The following is an 18804-nucleotide window of genomic DNA, read 5'->3' on the forward strand; positions in this document are numbered from 1 at the left end:
AACTACCTCCCCGTCAAATCATTATTCTACCTGCCGATTTTACTCTGAGGTTTTTTGAATTTTAACTGTATATTCCAGTGTATTCAGAGAAAATCTACAGATTTTCGGTAGAATTTCTGCCGAGAAAATCGGCATAGTGTCCATTACTTCACAAAAATATTGTTGATTTATGTAGAAACTGTAGGAGTTATAAAGAAAATGGTATGTTCTGCTTAACAAGCATTACCGATTAAACATTTTAAATAAGTAAAAAGATGCGAGCAAAAATACTAATTTTTTAAAAATCGCCCATGGAATGATACAAAAACACGAAATTTAGGTCGATACTCTGCTTAAAGTTTTCACTTCACTTTTCTCTACTTGTAACACGGCGTCGCAGAATTCTTTATTTTATATAAACACCGTGATATCACAAAAAATAACTCTATTGAATTTTGCAAACTTCAGTGAAAAATTTTTCGATCTCTTCTGACACATCTTGTCTGGAAAGTCTGGAATGTAGAAAAAATCTACAGAAAATCGGCAGAATATCTACAGAAATTCGTCAGAGATTCGTCAGAAAATCTGCCGAAATATTCTGACGAATTTTGTCCCAAGCCCAAATAAAATTCGTAAGAATATCTACAGATATTATCTGCAGATATTCTGTAGAGGTGTAGATTTTCTCTACAGAAATCTTAAAGATATCTGCAGATATTATTTGACGGGTCCATAACATATCCAAAAATGAAGGAAATCGTCAGGGCCAATTTTTTTTTTTTTTAATTAGAAAAACCTCATTTTTGACCTATTTTTGGGGGATAGGGAACTCATGAAGGGGAATGGGGGTAAAAACAAAGAGATTACTTTCGAGATAATGTCATTTGAGGTGGGGTCACCGAAGACCGGAAGTTGATATGTATCTCTTACCGTTTAAATTTTATATGGGTCAAAAGGCTGAAATAGTGCGAGAAACAGTCTTTTTTATAATAGGACTATTACCGTTACTTAAAAGGAAGAAGAAGAAAAATTGCGGAATTGCAGAATGAAGTTTCGCTGGGTATCTATACAGCGATGGCCTATATAGCGGGGTTCTACTGTATTTTCACCTATAGTGCCACCGAGCATGAGATAAGGTAATACGCTAATTGAGAATTTGCGTAACAATTGCAATGAAAATGCGTAAATTCATTAAATATGATGAGCATTTTTCTGTCATTGTGATTCTGCCCTTAACTCTTTCGCGTCATTAGGGTCATATATGACCCGGGAAAAAGACAATTTTTTTTGACTATTTACATTAATTGAAATCTATCAGTTTGTGCACGACATCATAATAGAAGGGTGAAAGATTCTTGGCTAATTTTCTCAAGACTAGAGATATTCAGGAAAAGAAAATATTTGAGATCAAAAATCACTAATTTCGAACTTTGTGAAATAACTTTTCTTTTTCAAATTGTTTTATATTAATTTTTTTTTTTCAGCGAAAAGTTCTTTAGAAACACAAAATAGAATATCCAAAGATTGTATATTGCATATTTTGATATAATAAACTACTCTCAATTTTCCAGAAAAGCGTGTAGAATTTTCCGGGTCATATATGTCCCTATTGTCGGCAAGGGTAACAGTGTTTTCGTCCCAAACCTATAGCGAAATGTAGTTGGGACATTGTTTTTCTTTGTGAAATGCAGGTGGGACATCTTGCTCCTGGACATTTCGTCTTATATCTGATGAATTATAACATATTTTGTAATATTTTAGAGTATTCTGCAAGCGTCTCATATTGTGCAATTGTATTGTGTGTGAATAAATATGTGGAGCTCAGAGGCAAAATGACACATATCCTATGCTTTAGCCATAGGATATGTGCCATTTTGCCTCTGAGTTCCACATATGTGGATAAGTTTATTTTTGCCAAATACCACTCAAAATATTGTGACAGTGACTGTTCAAGGGATTACCAGGAAGATTCCTTGAACACCAGGAGTACAGTGTTCATCAAGACAATCCAGTTTGCCATGGTTTTGGCCAAATTAATAATTTCAAGCAAAAAAAAACTCTTAAATAGCCCGTGATATAGATTTTGAAAATGTTATGTACACTTCCCTTGAGGATAATAAGGTCATATATGACCCGGGGTTTTTCCGAGTTTTCACGCAATGGAAAATTTTTTTCTTCTCATAACTATTACAGTAGAGTCTCGCTATAGTCCATATTTGGTTTCAAATTTGACACTTGGGTCGCACTATAGTCCATGTAATTTTTTAAAATTATCAACGATTTTTAGTATTGAAATTGCTCGACGGCTTCCACTTTCTTTGCGATTGTGGTACAGTAGACTCTCTCTCAATCGTGAATATGGGGCAAAATGTCATCCGGTTTAGCGATTGAATTTAGCGTCAAAGCCTTTGTAAATTCCACAAAAAGTGCTCAATTATAAAGAATCACGATAAAATAGGAAGAACTACAGCGAATTTGAGCAAATTAGCTTCATAATTAAGCGTGAAAACTGTCAACAAAATTTGACGCCCGATTGAGAAAGAGCCGATTGAGTGAGAGTCTACTGTACTTGTCCTTGCTCTCTTCATTGTGGATCACAATTATCACAACTACTTAATAAAGTTTGCCAAAAATATTAAAATAATTATGCATGTCGCATACTAAAAAACATAACCTAACTTAAAATCAGTGTTTTGAAATCAACGGTCGATAAATTGTGGACTATAGAGCGATGGCCTATAGCGAGACTCTACTGTATATTTGATCATAAAGCATTAGGAAAAACTCAATTTTACATGAATTCATCTGCTGAATAAAAGTGGGACGCGAAAGAGTTAAAGATCTCATCGGATCTCATCATTTTTCTTGAAATCCGTTATAATTTGAGTATTTTTAGAGAGACGGACGAGGAGACAGATTAGTGTAATTTATATAATTTTTATACACGTAAAATATTTTCAATTCGTATTAATACAGTCTGTCAAACACAGTGCAACATTGTGCGTTATCCTCTATCAAATATAATTTTTTCTCTTGAACAAATTAATTCAATGTATTCAGAAGTGAGCGTAAGTAAAAAGAACAACTAAGTAAACTTCCAATTCAGTTAATATTGTTTTTTAACAGGAACCCCATCGTGACATTGAGATTCACGGAAGACCATCATACAATCCAGCTCTTAATGATTTCCCAACATGCAGATCCAGAACTTCGAGTCCTAAACGTTATAAAGAAGATATGATGGAATCTGGAAGAAAATCGCCTTGCGAAGACGAGGTTCTAGCAGAAGATCCTCTGGATGATCCAATAGAAAAAACACTACATGAAAAAGATGAAAAACCACTGCAAGATAAACTTCTAGGGCAAATTCAGAGCTTCATAACAACTAACAAAATATGTGCGATTTTGATAGGTATAGTTCTTTTTTATCTTTGCAACGGCACGGAAAATGATAGAAATGACTGCTCCAATCACCTACAGATGCTAAAAAATAAATACCCTAACCAAGATCCTCTTTTTTGGGGTACTATCGATTACGGCATAAAAGATGTTATTAAGAATTCTCGTCCAAGTGTTATAACATTCCTCTACAACGACACAAAATCCCTGGAGATATTCAATGCTACTGTGGAACTTACCAAGAACTGCATACCACAATCGAAGGAACCAATTGTGCTGTCGAGTAAGGAGCTAAATAATAAAAATGTCCAAAAAGACTATCGTATAATTTTTGAAGAATACAAATCGGAGCTATTAGAAAGGCGAATAATGCATGTTGAAGATCTCCAAATTATATCTGCACAGTCATCGAGAGTCTTTCATGATTTCTGCGATATGGAAAATCCAATCGTGATTTACTTTACCCTTTCTTACTCGAAGGAAGACCAAGAGTCTTCAAGAAATGCTGAAGAATTGGCTAGCAATTTGCTAAAACAAATCTGGTCAACAGAATTAGACGACAATATCGCCTCGGCTTTGATCACAAGAGTAACTGAACAGACTTTGTTCCTGAAAGCCCCTTGATATACCATTCAACTCTCGTGTAACAGATCAATATGATAATTAAAAGACTCAAAAAGTGACAATGTTTTTAAAATTTAAATATTTAGAAAATATAATAATAATAATTAAAATAGTCAATCGTCTCAATGGGGCTGAGTTTTGTGAGTTCGAGTTCCGCCCGGTGCAAAAAACAAAATGTATATAAATAAATTTTCACTGTGATATAGGGGAGAGTGGGGCAGTTTCACCCCTAAATTGCAAAATGGATTTTGGGACCATTTTGCAAAAAAATGATAAACAGAAGTAAAGCTTTGTATATTCTGTGAATTACAGTTGGGTTTAGGGTTAATAAAAATAATAACAATAATCCTTTAATTTCATTAGTCTATTGTGGAGAAATTCATTTCACTTGAAAGGCAAAATGTGTGAAAGTCCCCCATTGCGGGGCAATTTCAAGATAAATATGAGGCAATTTTTGAGAAAGATAAAACGTGTTTATACGAAACTTGCGATACCAAATTGATTAAAATTACTATTTTGAAGTCTTCTAAGACTCTACAACCTAAAAATATAATCGAACAATAACTTTATAACAGAATTTTAACACTAATTGATCATACAAAGAAAATAAAATATCGCCAAAGATTTCCAATTAATTGAGCAATTTTCTTTCAATTTTTATACGAAAGAAATGTCTTTTGTAGTGCTAAGCTAATTCTGTACATTGTTGGATCATTATATCGCCTTAGAACATGTCCTTTTTAGTAGGGGAAAGTGACCATGCTTGATATGATCCAAGCTTGATAATAACAATTTTTTTCCTGTGTTAATCAATAGTTATGACTCATCGCAATATATTTCAATAGCTGGTGCTAAGCCTCACATTTCCTAAAAAAATTAGGATCCTAGCTCTTTTTTCCTAGTTTCAGGAAGCAAAAATCAAAAATAGGCCCAAAACTGTAATTTCAATACATGATATTTCATAAGTATTTCTCAATTAATGTCGCTGTTCAGGAAAACTACTATCATAGGCACATAGAGGGTTCATCAGTATTAATATTTACGTAAAAATATTTTTACTTGGGGACACTGTTTTTGAGGGTGGTGACAAATTCATAAATTCTACCTGTGTCCATCCTATATTTTAAGAAGGGTCCATGAATGATAATTTAATTGTGGCAACTCTATCATTAGATGTGATTCTTTCATAATTACACCTATTATAATCCGCCAATTTTATCGACAATTGACATAACCTTCAACCCTGTTGCCTGAATTTTAAGGTTGCAGAGTGACATTTTCATGGACTCAAAGTGAAAAAATGGTTTTCGCTAGTGCCCTAATGTCATAAAGACATGGCTTAGAAAAATTACATAAGAGTTATTTTAAAACTAATAACCAGTCGTACAAACGAATTAAGCAGATAGATTCGAGTTCCGTCTAAATATTGATGTGCAATTTTTTGTATCCGGTGAATTTTTTGCAGTGAAAATGGACCTCCGAATTGTCGAATCAATTATTATACAGGAAGGCCCCGGACCCAACTTGTATAAAAATCGCTACTGAATTTCCATTTTCTTCTTGAGGAAAATCTAAGGATTTCCAGGAACTATTTGAGGTTGGATTATGAACCTAATAAGTCAGACATTTTTTTGTCATAGTGCAAGAATCGCTTCGGTTTGTGTGTTAATCAGAAAATAATCACAAACCTTGGACATCATTTTACAGTATTAAGCATGGTCACTTTCCCCTACAACAGTTTAATAATAGTATTTTAAAGTCTTGAATTTTTATAATACTAAAAAAATTTACAATATCTTGCTAAAAACACTCTGAAAATATATTATAACAATTAAATTCATCATCTTTAAGCACTGAAAAAAACACTGAAAGATTTTTTTTTTGTTAATTTTTTATGAACTTTTAGCGAACTTTATCGACAAAAACAACTACAAAACTTTTTAAATGATCATTTTAAGTTAATTTCGATTAAGAAAGTAAATTGTTAGACACTGGAAACTTCTCCGTGTGCTTGCATGAAACTGCCCCTCACGAATTTTCGGAACTCAAATGAAAATTGTTAGAACAGTCTTAGATTTCATTCAACGCTAAGTGCCTTATAATAATCATAAAATCACTGGAAATTTAATACAATTATGTTACTTCGATAGATAAGTGCAATAGTTCAGAAATTATTGAAAAAAAAACATTACAAAAAGTTTCATTTTGATGCAGTTTTATAAAATCAATTACAGAATTCAAACAAGAAGCGTCACGAAATTAATTATTTTTATGAACATGGGTCTCAGTTATCTCTTCAATAACATAAAGGTTTTATCCCATTCCTTTCAAAGGGATAAGAAGAATATGCAAAAATTGAAACTGCCCCGTCGTTAACTGCCCCACCCTCCCCTAACATAATAAAAAATGCACGACTTCTGCCTAAAGAACTCCGGAAGCATGAAAGAAGCATCCGCACTGCGGGAAAGGTGCTCCTCTGGGCGATCTACAAACGGACCTAGCAGATGCCTTTCAATACGGGATCAACAACAATATAACATATAGGGTGGAGTCTACACTTATGGATGTTATACACTTATGGACAGCTTGCAAAAACCTTAAAATATTACTTAAAACTTATTTCGAAAACCACAAAATTTGTTAATCACATCATAAACTAATATTTTTATGACTTTTCGAAATCTGTTTTAGGTAAGAACGTAATATTTTTGCACGCTGTCCATAAGTGTATAACATCCATAAGTGTAGACTCCACCCTACATGATTACATTGTAACAAATATCCTGTTACGATTAATGATAATAACCAATCGTCTTTCCAAAAATCTAAAAATACTTTCATAACTGACTTGATTTTCAAAAATGAAATGAAATAAGAAAAATAAACATTAAAATATTTTTTTTTACTATCTTTATTTCAAACAATTATTCCTAAATCAAAAGTACATGTAGTATTCCACAGATTAAATTTTTAAGCATGAATTTTCTCCAGAAAATCGAAACTATCTTTTGGAACTGAATGGCCCATTCATAATAAGAGACTTTTTGCATGCAGAGCAGAAACCCCACATCTTCCCATTCACAGCTGGAGATTAATTCGCCAATAGTGTCTTGGCTAAAAGGTAAATTGCTATTTGCAGAAAAAGTCGTTGATGTTCGACGATTCAAACCCAATTTCGAATTTTCAAATTAACCCTCTAACGGTGTTTTCTTTAATATGCGAAAAATTTCTAAAACAATGTTTTCTAGAATAATTGCTATCCAATAAAGTCGAAAAAAAACCATCCATTCTTCATTATCTTTCTTAGTTTAGGCGCTAGGTGAGAAAATATAAAAATTTTTTGAAACTCTTTTTGCTTCTAAAATTCACATTTTTAGTTTGTTCAATTTTTTTAAATAAAATATACAAAGTAGAATGACATATCTTTCAGTAAAAAATAAATTTATTTTAGTCAGATAACTTTAAATCGGTATTTTTATGGAAATTGGAAATGAGTTTTTTTGCACAAATATTTTTTGTTGCTTTTTCTCTGACCTGTCACACAAAACTGGGAATAGCAACAAAACGAAGAGTCAAAATGAGTTCAAACTTTCAAGAGATGTTTATAAGACCATTACCGAGGACACTATAGCACTTTTAAATAAATAAAACCTTTATTGTCGCTGTAAATGTGATTTTTGTGAAGACCGCCTGGAGGCGGTCTTACCCGTTAGAGGGTTAATAAAGACATGCAAATACATATTTCGGCCAGCTCTAGTGATGTCTAATGAATTTTTCACATCTTGTGCGAATGTTTTATTTGAAAATTCGAAATTAGTTTGAGTCTTTCGAATATCGAAGACATTTCGTTAAAGAGACAGTTTCACTTAATTTTTAGCCAAGACACCGTTGGAGAATCAAACAGATTTATCATATCTTACAAATCTCTTGTTTAAACACTGAGATAAAAAAATTTGTTTTTACTTTACCACTTACATTGTCAAACAATGTAGGATAGCTATTTGAAGCTTACAAAGTAAGTTGTTTCTAAAGTTTTCTAAATCCTGGGATTTTTTTTAAACTCAAGATCCCGGGAATTAAACACTAATTCTGAATTTCGGAATTCTGAAAATCTACGATCTTCGAATTCCGGTATTCGGTATCCTGGGATGCCGGAAATTTTAGTGTTCTTTTTTTCTTTAAAATCATGCTTTGTGGAATATTTTTATTTATACACTAAAAAACGATATCCTTAAAATTTCATTTTTAAACAAAACTCTTTAATTTTCTGTAATTAATTGAATTTCATATAGGGTAATACGGAGTAATTTGGAATTATATTTGGAACATTGAGACTTCCAAACAGTTTTAGATAACAAAAGGGAGAAAAACAACGAAGAAGTACTCTCGAATGCAAAGTCTTGTACTTCTTCGTGGTTTTCTTTTTTTTCTTTGACCATCTGAAACAATGAGAAAATCTTAAAATTCCAAATTAGACATAATTCTGAATTACCCCATCTTACCCTAGTACCATCTAAAAAAAATTCGTAATTTAAAATTTTTAATTTGTTATGATATGAAAGGGCCATTTATAAATGGTTACGCGTGCTCTAGATTGATCATCACTGCAGGGACTACCAGTGAGAAAATGTCGCAGAGAAGATAAATGCAATCATCGAGCTTTTCTTCAGATTGTTTAAATTTTCTGGTATAATGTTTGAAACGATCGTTTACAACACAATTCAGCGTAACATCTGTTATTCTCTTATTGCAGAGGCAATAATACCTTTGCAAAAAATTCGAGAATCTCTACTTATTATTTAATGACTTTTTTTTGTTTTCTTCAAAATAATAATTTCTACATTTTTGAGTTTATTTTCCACACTTTCTTTGAAACTACCTACCTACAGACAGTTATTTCGGTAACCTTTATGCATGATGCCTTGATGCCTTCTAAGTGACACCCATGTCTCAAATCTCTTTGAACAAAGCTCGCACTTGAATGGATTTAGATGATTATGGTACTGGAAGTGCGACTTAAAGGCTTCCTCATTGTCAAAGATCTGTCTGCAAATGTCACATTGATACTCATGGTCGCTGATCTTATTAGTCAAGGTCATGACCTTGAGACTAACGGTCTTTTTTGGTAGAGACGGCGGCAGAGACTTGCCACGCATTGGAGTCCGGACAACAGCTTTGGGGACGGACACATCAGACTCTCCCGTATGCCGATGATGAGAGGCATTTGTCAAGGTGCTACTGGATGATGAAGAGCTATTTGAGGAGGAACTGGACGAAGTTGAACTGCCAGAAGATGATGAACTGGATGATGATGTAGATGGAGTTCTACGTCTCTTGCGCTGTTGCTGTATAATAATACGTTCAGGAATGAATGTTCCAACAGACTTATGGGATAATTTTTGATGACGCCTCAAAATTGGCCAAGTGGAAAAGCGATTTTCACAAATTTCACACTTATATGGCTTAAGATTATTGTGTTGCACCACAAAATGCTCCCGCATGGTATTAATACTCTCCAAAAAGATCTCACAGAGATCACATTCAAAGAAGCAATCCAGAATACTCGTGGGCTGTGTCGATGTTGCTACTTCAGTCGTTGTCTCATTCTTATGCACTTCTACTGGTTTTTCCTTTACACTTTCCACAATCTTCTTCTCTTTTATTGGAATCTTCTCTTTTATCGGAATATTCTTCTCTTTTATCGGAATCTTCTTCTCTTTTATCAGAATCTTCTTCTTTCCATGCTTCTTGTCCTGATGCATCTTCAGAGCACTCTCCGTGGGTAACTTCATATGACAAATTTTACAAACAAGCTTTCGCTCTTCTTCATTCATGGTACCAAACTTAAGCTCACGAATAATTTGAAAAGGATTCGGCAATTTATGAACATTCTTTAAGTGGCAACGAAGATTCATTGCACGCATTATTGAAGTTTTGTACGGACAATAGGGACACATTATCACTTTAACATTCGCCTGTTCATGCTCCAATCCCATATGTAACTCCATCTCAGCTCCAGTGAGAAATCTCAGTGGACAGAAGGTGCACTGTAAATCTTTGCTTTCATCATGCTTTTCAACGTGTTTTTCAAGACGCTCCTAAAGGAAATGCAAAAACATCAAGAGATCTCATTCGAAAACAGAGAAACGTGTTTTATATATATATTTTTTTTTTGATTTTGTGGTCAGTGTATATAAAATAATATTTTTAAAATAAACCAAACTAGGTAAGTTTTCAAGACTTAGGCTGCTATTCTTCCATCTTTATAATTTTGTAACTGAGCAAGATCCAAGAAATTTAGTATTCTCACAGAAAAAATATAAAGTTCTGAAATATTAGTACTCTCCAAATATTTTAGATCTTGCTATAAAGTCTCCAACAAAATTTTCAATACCATATTTTACATCCAAGAATTTTTCAATTTATTCAAAAATTCTTTGACAGTTCCATACATTTTCTTGTACGATCCAAGAAAAATTTAGAGGTCCTTTTAAATTTTGTAAAGTGAAAGTTTTATCAAGGTTGAATTGAATATAATTACCTTTAATGCTTTTTTCGTGAAAAATAACAAACCACTATAAACATACAGTGTCAAATAATTCCGCAGACGATGCTGCACGACAAGTCTCCAAATTTTTTATATCTTGTTCAATTTTTGCTATAATATTTCTTGGAGGCAGAATTGCTCAACCTTGGATTAACTCTAACAAGAATTCCAAATTCCGCAAAATCTTACAAAATTATAAAGATAGCAGAATAGCAGCCTTAGTAATTAAAAACTTTGAAAATGGGCAGATAACCTAGATCAGTTTATTGTAGGTGAGATTCCTAATGTAAGCAAACCTAGAATGTATGCTAATTCGATTTGGAGTTGAAGTTGGGAAATTAAATATCAGAAAAGCAATTTTTTTACGAAAATTGCTCACAATGTATAGAGGCCATTATGCTACAACTCTTCAAAATACCACAATTTTACGGGAAATTGGAGTATCAATCAGTAGGGGAGACTAGGGCAAAAAGTCACAAATTGAAAATTTGAAAATCCAATAAGAGATAGCGGCTTAAATTTCTTCTCCATAGACCTTCTTCAAAGTCCTAAGTTTCATAGAATTCAAACTTGGATTTCAGAAAATAAAAAAAATAAAAACCACTATCTATTTTAGATTTTTTTCAAAGATTCTTTTCTCCCGAAATCCTTTTATTAAAAGTGACCACTTGGGGTAAAAAGTAACAAAAGGTATGGAGCAAGAAGTAACAAAAAAGCGAAGCAATTTCTGATGTGTCACTGCGAAAAGAAACGTCATTTCCATGTCTCGCCGCTTTTTGTTTGAATTGGGCAAACGATTAGCAGTCTCTTGTGTGTGTTTTTTTTTTTCTAAAATAGCCTGAAAAGCACTTTTCTCGTTCAGATAGAGAAAACTGTTTTAAAAAGGTGTAGAGGAATAAATTTCCTATGAAAATTTGCCACTTAGCTATTTTTTTAAAATTTACGGAAGCCCGTAATAAAGCGAATCAAAATGTGATAATATCTCATGCCTGGTTCTATTTGCTATAGCATTTTGAGAATGATCACAAAATTACTCTTAAGAATACGGCTCTATTAATGTATTTCCTTAAAAAAATAGGGGAAAATTACTTTTCACAAAGTTGTAGAGCGGTAAATTTCCTATGAAAGGGCGCTATTGAGTAGAAATTTCTGGGGCGCTCGGGTAGCTTGAAAAAAAAACACAATAGCCATGTTGTAACTTTTTGCCCCAGTTACCCCTACTGATAATTTCACAAGAAAATTTTGAGTTTTTTAATTGCAGGGTCATTAGTCCCTTCTTAAAAATAAATTAAAGGCTGTAAACTATTAGGGTAACGGTATCAAATTACGATCATATTGCATGCAATCGCCAAAATCTTAAGTTTGACATTTTATACATATTTGTTATTAGTCAGAACATGTGATACTCAATACCGATTTTTTTCCCAAAGTAGATAACACCTTGATATACCTTTATAGATGCTATACCCCAAAGGTACTTTCGCATCATTTACTATTTACCGGTTCTCAACCGATTTCAATTTATTCATAAATCACTCAAAACATTGCTCAAAATGCAGTTCGGGTTTAATGTACAGTAGGTGTCAATAGTTTGTTGCCTCAAAGCAACAGGAAAGTAGATGAAAAAAATTATAGAAAACATGCTTTTAAAAATTTTGTCTTTTTGAAAATGAATTGCCTGTAATCCGTAGATCTTACTTATGTATTCGAAAAAATAATTCATTTTATATTATATAAAAAAAATTGTTTTCCAAAAGTTGTCCATTTTTCATACGTCAAAAGTTTGTTGCCTCATTTGAAAAAGTTAAAAAGTTTAAAGGTTATAAAACGGTTTAGATTCAGAACCGATTAGAACTGATTCAGTTTCATCGGAAATTCCAAGAGTACAAAGATATTTCCATGTGGATGAGAAATACGCTCTGAAGTCTTTTATTTTTACTTTTGACCTTGAAAAATCGTTATTATAAATGATTCGACGGAGTTTTCATACATATAAGGAAGACATATTCACCTGGATATCTTTAAAATATATCAAAACATGAAAAGGAAATCGCACGACGCGTTTACCAGAAATCCAAAAAAACAAACAATCCTCTTTTGAAGGAGAGGGTTGACTTATGGGGGGTCCCTTGAAAGTATCAAATTTCTATCTACAACCATATAGCCTCTAAAACATAGTAACGGTCGGACAGACAGACACCTTTGTAAAAGGGACAGATAATCCTAACCGGCTTATGTAGGTGAGATTCTTAACGTGAGCTAACTCGGAGTGCATGCAAATTCGATTTGGAGCTGAAGTTGGGAGACGCCATTCAGTTATCTTGAATCAAATTCGTGAAATTATACAAATTTTGTATTTAAACCAAAATATCAAGGATTTGGATGAACTGACAGAAAAGTGTTATATGGGTGAAATGTAGACCAGAATGTTCTCTATAATTTTGCCGTAGAACTTGAACTCATCGATTACTCAGAAGCCAAGATAAGCGAGGTTTTTTGTTTCTTAACTCGTTTTTTCATCCAGAGTTCCCCAAGTAGTCATTTGTTGAACTTCAACTACAGTAGAGTCTCTTAAATTCGAACGCTCGGGGGGTATTTTTGACATTTCTCACCTCCCAAATTCGAACGATTTTTTCAAAACTAACGAAATTTATGTGAGATTAAATTGTACTTTGAATCAAATTCCCGTACTTTCTTGCAAGCCTTAGTGATAACATACTTCCTTTTCATTTTACACGACCATAATGTATGGAAACATTCAGGAAGAAGCACATAAATATGATTTTCATTCATCAAGAATACGAACTTTCTAACATAACCTCACAATTGACATTTTGAATCCAAACGTCGTTCGAATTTGAGAGATTCAGATTTGAGAGACTCTACTGTATATCAAAGAATTGTTGTATTTTGCGGGACTTTCCATTTAAACCCCTATTTTAAGTGTCTTGGTGGAGTAGAGGCAGTCAAATTGGCATCTGAGTGATTTCAAAGCGTTATTATTGGAAAAATCAATTTTTTCACACTTAAACGGCAAAATCGGAGTGATAGCGTAGTCTGAGTGGAAAATGATATATGGACGAAATGTAGAGACAAATGTGCTCTACAATTATGTTGAAGTAATCATCAAAATCGGTTCAGCGACAGTCGAGATAATTGAGGTTATGTGATATTTAAATTGGTTTTTCGACTGTGGCGCCCCTGGTGTTGGTCCTACGAAGTTCAAATATTTTAGAAAGTTGTAGCATTTGGTGAGATCTTTCGTTTAAGCCCTCATTCATCAAAATCGGTCACATAAAACCGGAGATATGATTTTTTGAATTTCGTGAACTTTTACCCCTCATATCTCCGGTTCTATTGAAACCACAGCGCGCATACGCACCATTTTGGAAACGTCCTAGACTGGACTACAACATACTAAAATTTCATTAACTTGCACAATGCCGTTTTTGAGAAAAGTGACTTTGAATTTCGATGAATTTTGACGCTATCACAGCGCCACCTATGGTGACTTTTTGAACTTCCATCTGAAAGTGCTCATTGAGACGAAACCAAAAAGGTAAAATTGAAAGCTCTCGTGAAATGCCACTTCTCCTTCTAACATCGCAAGTTCATAAAACCACCGCTAGGGGCGCTATTATTAAAAAGAAAATTTTTAAATCTTAAAAGTTAAATAACTCAAAAATTCCATTATGCATCGGGCTGAAAATTTAGTATGTTGTAGCCGTTGATTATACCTATCAAACAAAAAAAACCTTAAGTCGATCTAAAACCCCTGACCCGAGCTATAAGGGGTCAAAGTTCGAACATTGACCGGCCTCTATCTCCGGTTCTAACTAACATAGCGACCTAAATTTTACCTTTTTGGTTTCGTCTCGATGAGAACTTTCAGATGGAAGTTCAAAAATTCACCACAGGTGGCGCTTTGATAGCGTCAAAATTCATCGAAATTCAAAGTCACTTTTCTCAAAAACGGCATTGTGCAAGTTAATGAAATTTTAGTATGTTGTAGTCCAGTCTAGGACGTTTCCAAAATGGTGCGTATGTGCGCTGTGGTTTCAATAGAACCGGAGATATGAGGGGTCAAAGTTCACGAAATTCAAAAAATCATATCTCCGGTTCTATGTGACCGATTTTGATGAATGAGGGCTTAAACGAAAGATCTCACCAAATGCTACAACTTTCTAAAATATTTGAACTTCGTGGGACCAACACCAGGGGCGCCACAGTCGAAAAACCAATTTCAATATCACATAACCTCAATTATCTCGACTGTCGCTGAACCGATTTTGATGATTACTTCAACATAATTGTAGAGCACATTTGTCTCTACATTTCGTCCATACATCATTTTCCGCTCAGACTACGCTATCACTCAGATTTTGCCGTTTAAGTGTGAAAAAATTGATTTTTCCAATAATAACGCTTTGAAATCACTCAGATGCCAATTTGACTGCCTCTACTCCACCAAGACACTTAAAATAGGGGTTTAAATGGAAAGTCCCGCAAAATACAACAATTCTTTGATTTAGTTGAAGTTCAACAAATGAACACTTGGGGCACTCTGGATGAAAAAACGAGTTAAGAAACAAAAAACCTCGCTTATCTTGGCTTCTGAGTAATCGATGAGTTCAAGTTCTATGAGAAAATTATAGAGTACATTCTGGTCTATATTTCACCGATATATCACTTTTGTGCCAGTTCATCCAAATCCTTGACATTTTGGTTCAAATACAAAACTTGTATAATTTCACGAATTTGATTCAAGATAACTGAATGGCGTCTCCCAACTTCAGCTCCAAATCGAATTTGCATGCACTCCGAGTTAGCTCACGTTAAGAATCTCACCTACATAAGCCGGTTAGGATTATCTGTCCTTTTTCACCTATAGTGCCACCGAGCATGAGATAAGGTAATACGCTAATTGAGAATTTGCGTAACAATTGCAATGAAAATGCGTAAATTCATTAAATATGATGAGCATTTTTCTGTCATTGTGATTCTGCCCTTAACTCTTTCGCGTCATTAGGGTCATATATGACCCGGGAAAAAGACAATTTTTTTTGACTATTTACATTAATTGAAATCTATCAGTTTGTGCACGACATCATAATAGAAGGATGAAAGATTCTTGGCTAATTTTCTCAAGACTAGAGATATTCAGGAAAAGAAAATATTTGAGATCAAAAATCACTAATTTCGAACTTTGTGAAATAACTTTTCTTTTTCAAATTTTTTTTATATTAATTTATTTTTTTCAGGGAAAAGTTCTTTAGAAACACAAAATAAAATATCCAAAGATTGTATATTGCATATTTTGATATAATAAACTACTCTCAATTTTCCAGAAAAGCGTGTAGAATTTTCCGGGTCATATATGACCCTATTGTCCCCAAGGGTAACAGTGTTTTCGTCCCAAATAGCGAAATGTAGTTGGGACATTGTTTTTCTTTATGAAATGCAGGTGGGACATCTTGCTCCTGGACATTTCGTCTTATATCTGATGAATTATAACATATTTTGTAATATTTTAGAGTATTCTGCAAGCGTCTCATATTGTGCAATTGTATTGTGTGTGAATAAATATGTGGAGCTCAGAGGCAAAATGACACATATCCTATGCTTTAGCCATAGGATATGTGCCATTTTGCCTCTGAGTTCCACATATGTGGATAAGTTTATTTTTGCCAAATACCACTCAAAATATTGTGACAGTGACTGTTCAAGGGATTACCAGGAAGATTCCTTGAACACCAGGAGTACAGTGTTCATCAAGGCAATCCAGTTTGCCATGGTTTTGGCCAAATTAATAATTTCAAGCAAAAAAAACTCTTAAAAAGCCCGTGATATAGATTTTGAAAATGTTATGTACACTTCCCTTGAGGATAATAAGGTCATATATGACCCGGGGTTTTTCCGAGTTTTCACGCAATGGAAAATTTTTTTCTTCTCATAACTATTACAGTAGAGTCTCGCTATAGTCCATATTTGGTTTCAAATTTGACACTTGGGTCGCACTATAGTCCATGTAATTTTTTAAAATTATCAACGATTTTTAGTATTGAAATTGCTCGACGGCTTCCACTTTCTTTGCGATTGTGGTACAGTAGACTCTCTCTCAATCGTGAATATGGGGCAAAATGTCATCCGGTTTAGCGATTGAATTTAGCGTCAAAGCCTTTGTAAATTCCACAAAAAGTGCTCAATTATAAAGAATCACGATAAAATAGGAAGAACTACAGCGAATTTGAGCAAATTAGCTTCATAATTAAGCGTGAAAACTGTCAACAAAATTTGACGCCCGATTGAGAAAGAGCCGATTGAGTGAGAGTCTACTGTACTTGTCCTTGCTCTCTTCATTGTGGATCACAATTATCACAACTACTTAATAAAGTTTGCCAAAAATATTAAAATAATTATGCATGTCGCATACTAAAAAACATAACCTAACTTAAAATCAGTGTTTTGAAATCAACGGTCGATAAATTGTGGACTATAGAGCGATGGCCTATAGCGAGACTCTACTGTATATTTGATCATAAAGCATTAGGAAAAACTCAATTTTACATGAATTCATCTGCTGAATAAAAGTGGGACGCGAAAGAGTTAAAGATCTCATCGGATCTCATCATTTTTCTTGAAATCCGTTATAATTTGAGTATTTTTAGAGAGACGGACGAGGAGACAGATTAGTGTAATTTATATAATTTTTATACACGTAAAATATTTTCAATTCGTATTAATACAGTCTGTCAAACACAGTGCAACATTGTGCGTTATCCTCTATCAAATATAATTTTTTCTCTTGAACAAATTAATTCTATGTCTTCAGAAGCGAGCGTAAGTAAAAAGAACAACTAAGTAAACTTCCAATTCAGTTAATATTGTTTTTTAACAGGAACCCCATCGTGACATTGAGATTCACGGAAGACCATCATACAATCCAGCTCTTAATGATTTCCCAACATGCAGATCCAGAACTTCGAGTCCTAAACGTTATAAAGAAGATATGATGGAATCTGGAAGAAAATCGCCTTGCGAAGACGAGGTTCTAGCAGAAGATCCTCTGGATGATCCAATAGAAAAAACACTACATGAAAAAGATGAAAAACCACTGCAAGATAAACTTCTAGGGCAAATTCAGAGCTTCATAACAACTAACAAAATATGTGCGATTTTGATAGGTATAGTTCTTTTTTATCTTTGCAACGGCACGGAAAATGATAGAAATGACTGCTCCAATCACCTACAGATGCTAAAAAATAAATACCCTAACCAAGATCCTCTTTTTTGGGGTACTATCGATTACGGCATAAAAGATGTTATTAATAATTCTCGTCCAAGTGTTATAACATTCCTCTACAACGACACAAAATCCCTGGAGATATTCAATGCTACTGTGGAACTTACCAAGAACTGCATACCGCAATCGAAGGAACCAATTGTGCTGTCGAGTAAGGAGCTAAATAATAAAAATGTCCAAAAAGACTATGGTATAATTTTTGAAGAATACAAATCGGAGCTATTAGAAAGGCGAATAATGCATATTGAAGATCTCCAAATTATATCTGCACAGTCATCGAGAGTCTTTCATGATTTCTGCGATATGGAAAATCCAATCGTGATTTACTTTACCCTTTATTACTCGAAGGAAGACCAAGAGTCTTCAAGAAATGCTGAAGAATTGGCTAGCAATTTGCTAAAACAAATCTGGTCAACAGAATTAGACGACAATATCGCCTCGGCTTTGATCACAAGAGTAACTGAACAGACTTTGTTCCTGAAAGCCCCTTGATATACCATTCAGCTCTCGTGTAACAGATTAATATGATAATTAAAAGACTCAAAAAGTGACAATGTTTTTAAAATTTAAATATTTAGAAAATATAATAATAATAATTAAAATAGCCAAACGTCTCAATGGGACTGAGTTTTGTGAGTTCGAGTTCTGCCCGGTGCAAACAACAAAATGTATATAAATAAATTTTCACTGTGATATAGGGGAGAGTGGAGCAGTTTCACCCCTAAATTGCAAAATGGATTTTGGGACCATTTTGCAAAAAAATGATAAACAGAAGTAAAGCTTTGTATATTCTGTGAATTACAGTTGGGTTTAGGGTTAATAAAAATAATAACAATAATCCTTTAATTTCATTAGTCTATTGTGGAGAAATTCATTTCACTTGAAAGGCAAAATGTGTGAAAGTCCCCCATTGCGGGGCAATTTCAAGATAAATATGAGGCAATTTTTGAGA

The 18804-nt window shown here is 33.7% G+C and overlaps 3 protein-coding genes across 3 annotated transcripts; 2 read left to right on the forward strand and 1 right to left on the reverse strand.

Moving 5' to 3' along the window:
• The first annotated feature begins 2929 nt into the window (after positions 1–2929).
• On the forward strand, positions 2930–4061 carry LOC129801566 (uncharacterized). Its single transcript, XM_055846780.1, has 2 exons — positions 2930–3047; positions 3106–4061. Exons 1-2 carry the CDS (start codon positions 3030–3032, stop codon positions 4000–4002), a joined length of 915 nt encoding a protein of 304 aa, XP_055702755.1. The 5' UTR covers positions 2930–3029; the 3' UTR covers positions 4003–4061.
• Positions 4062–8676: 4615 nt separating this feature from the next.
• On the reverse strand, positions 8677–10630 carry LOC129801582 (zinc finger and BTB domain-containing protein 11-like). The gene is made up of 2 exons (XM_055846800.1): positions 10544–10630; positions 8677–10100 (listed from the first exon to the last, which is right to left on the reverse strand). The coding sequence occupies exon 2, from the start codon at positions 10008–10010 to the stop codon at positions 8886–8888; it is 1125 nt and encodes a 374-aa protein (XP_055702775.1). The 5' UTR covers positions 10011–10100; positions 10544–10630; the 3' UTR covers positions 8677–8885.
• Positions 10631–17266: 6636 nt separating this feature from the next.
• On the forward strand, positions 17267–18403 carry LOC129801568 (uncharacterized). Its single transcript, XM_055846781.1, has 2 exons — positions 17267–17389; positions 17448–18403. The coding sequence occupies exons 1-2, from the start codon at positions 17372–17374 to the stop codon at positions 18342–18344; spliced, it is 915 nt and encodes a 304-aa protein (XP_055702756.1). The 5' UTR covers positions 17267–17371; the 3' UTR covers positions 18345–18403.
• The last annotated feature ends 401 nt before the right edge of the window (positions 18404–18804 follow it).

This window comes from Phlebotomus papatasi, chromosome 2 (assembly GCF_024763615.1).
Source record: "Phlebotomus papatasi isolate M1 chromosome 2, Ppap_2.1, whole genome shotgun sequence".
NCBI lineage: Eukaryota > Metazoa > Arthropoda > Insecta > Diptera > Psychodidae > Phlebotomus > Phlebotomus papatasi.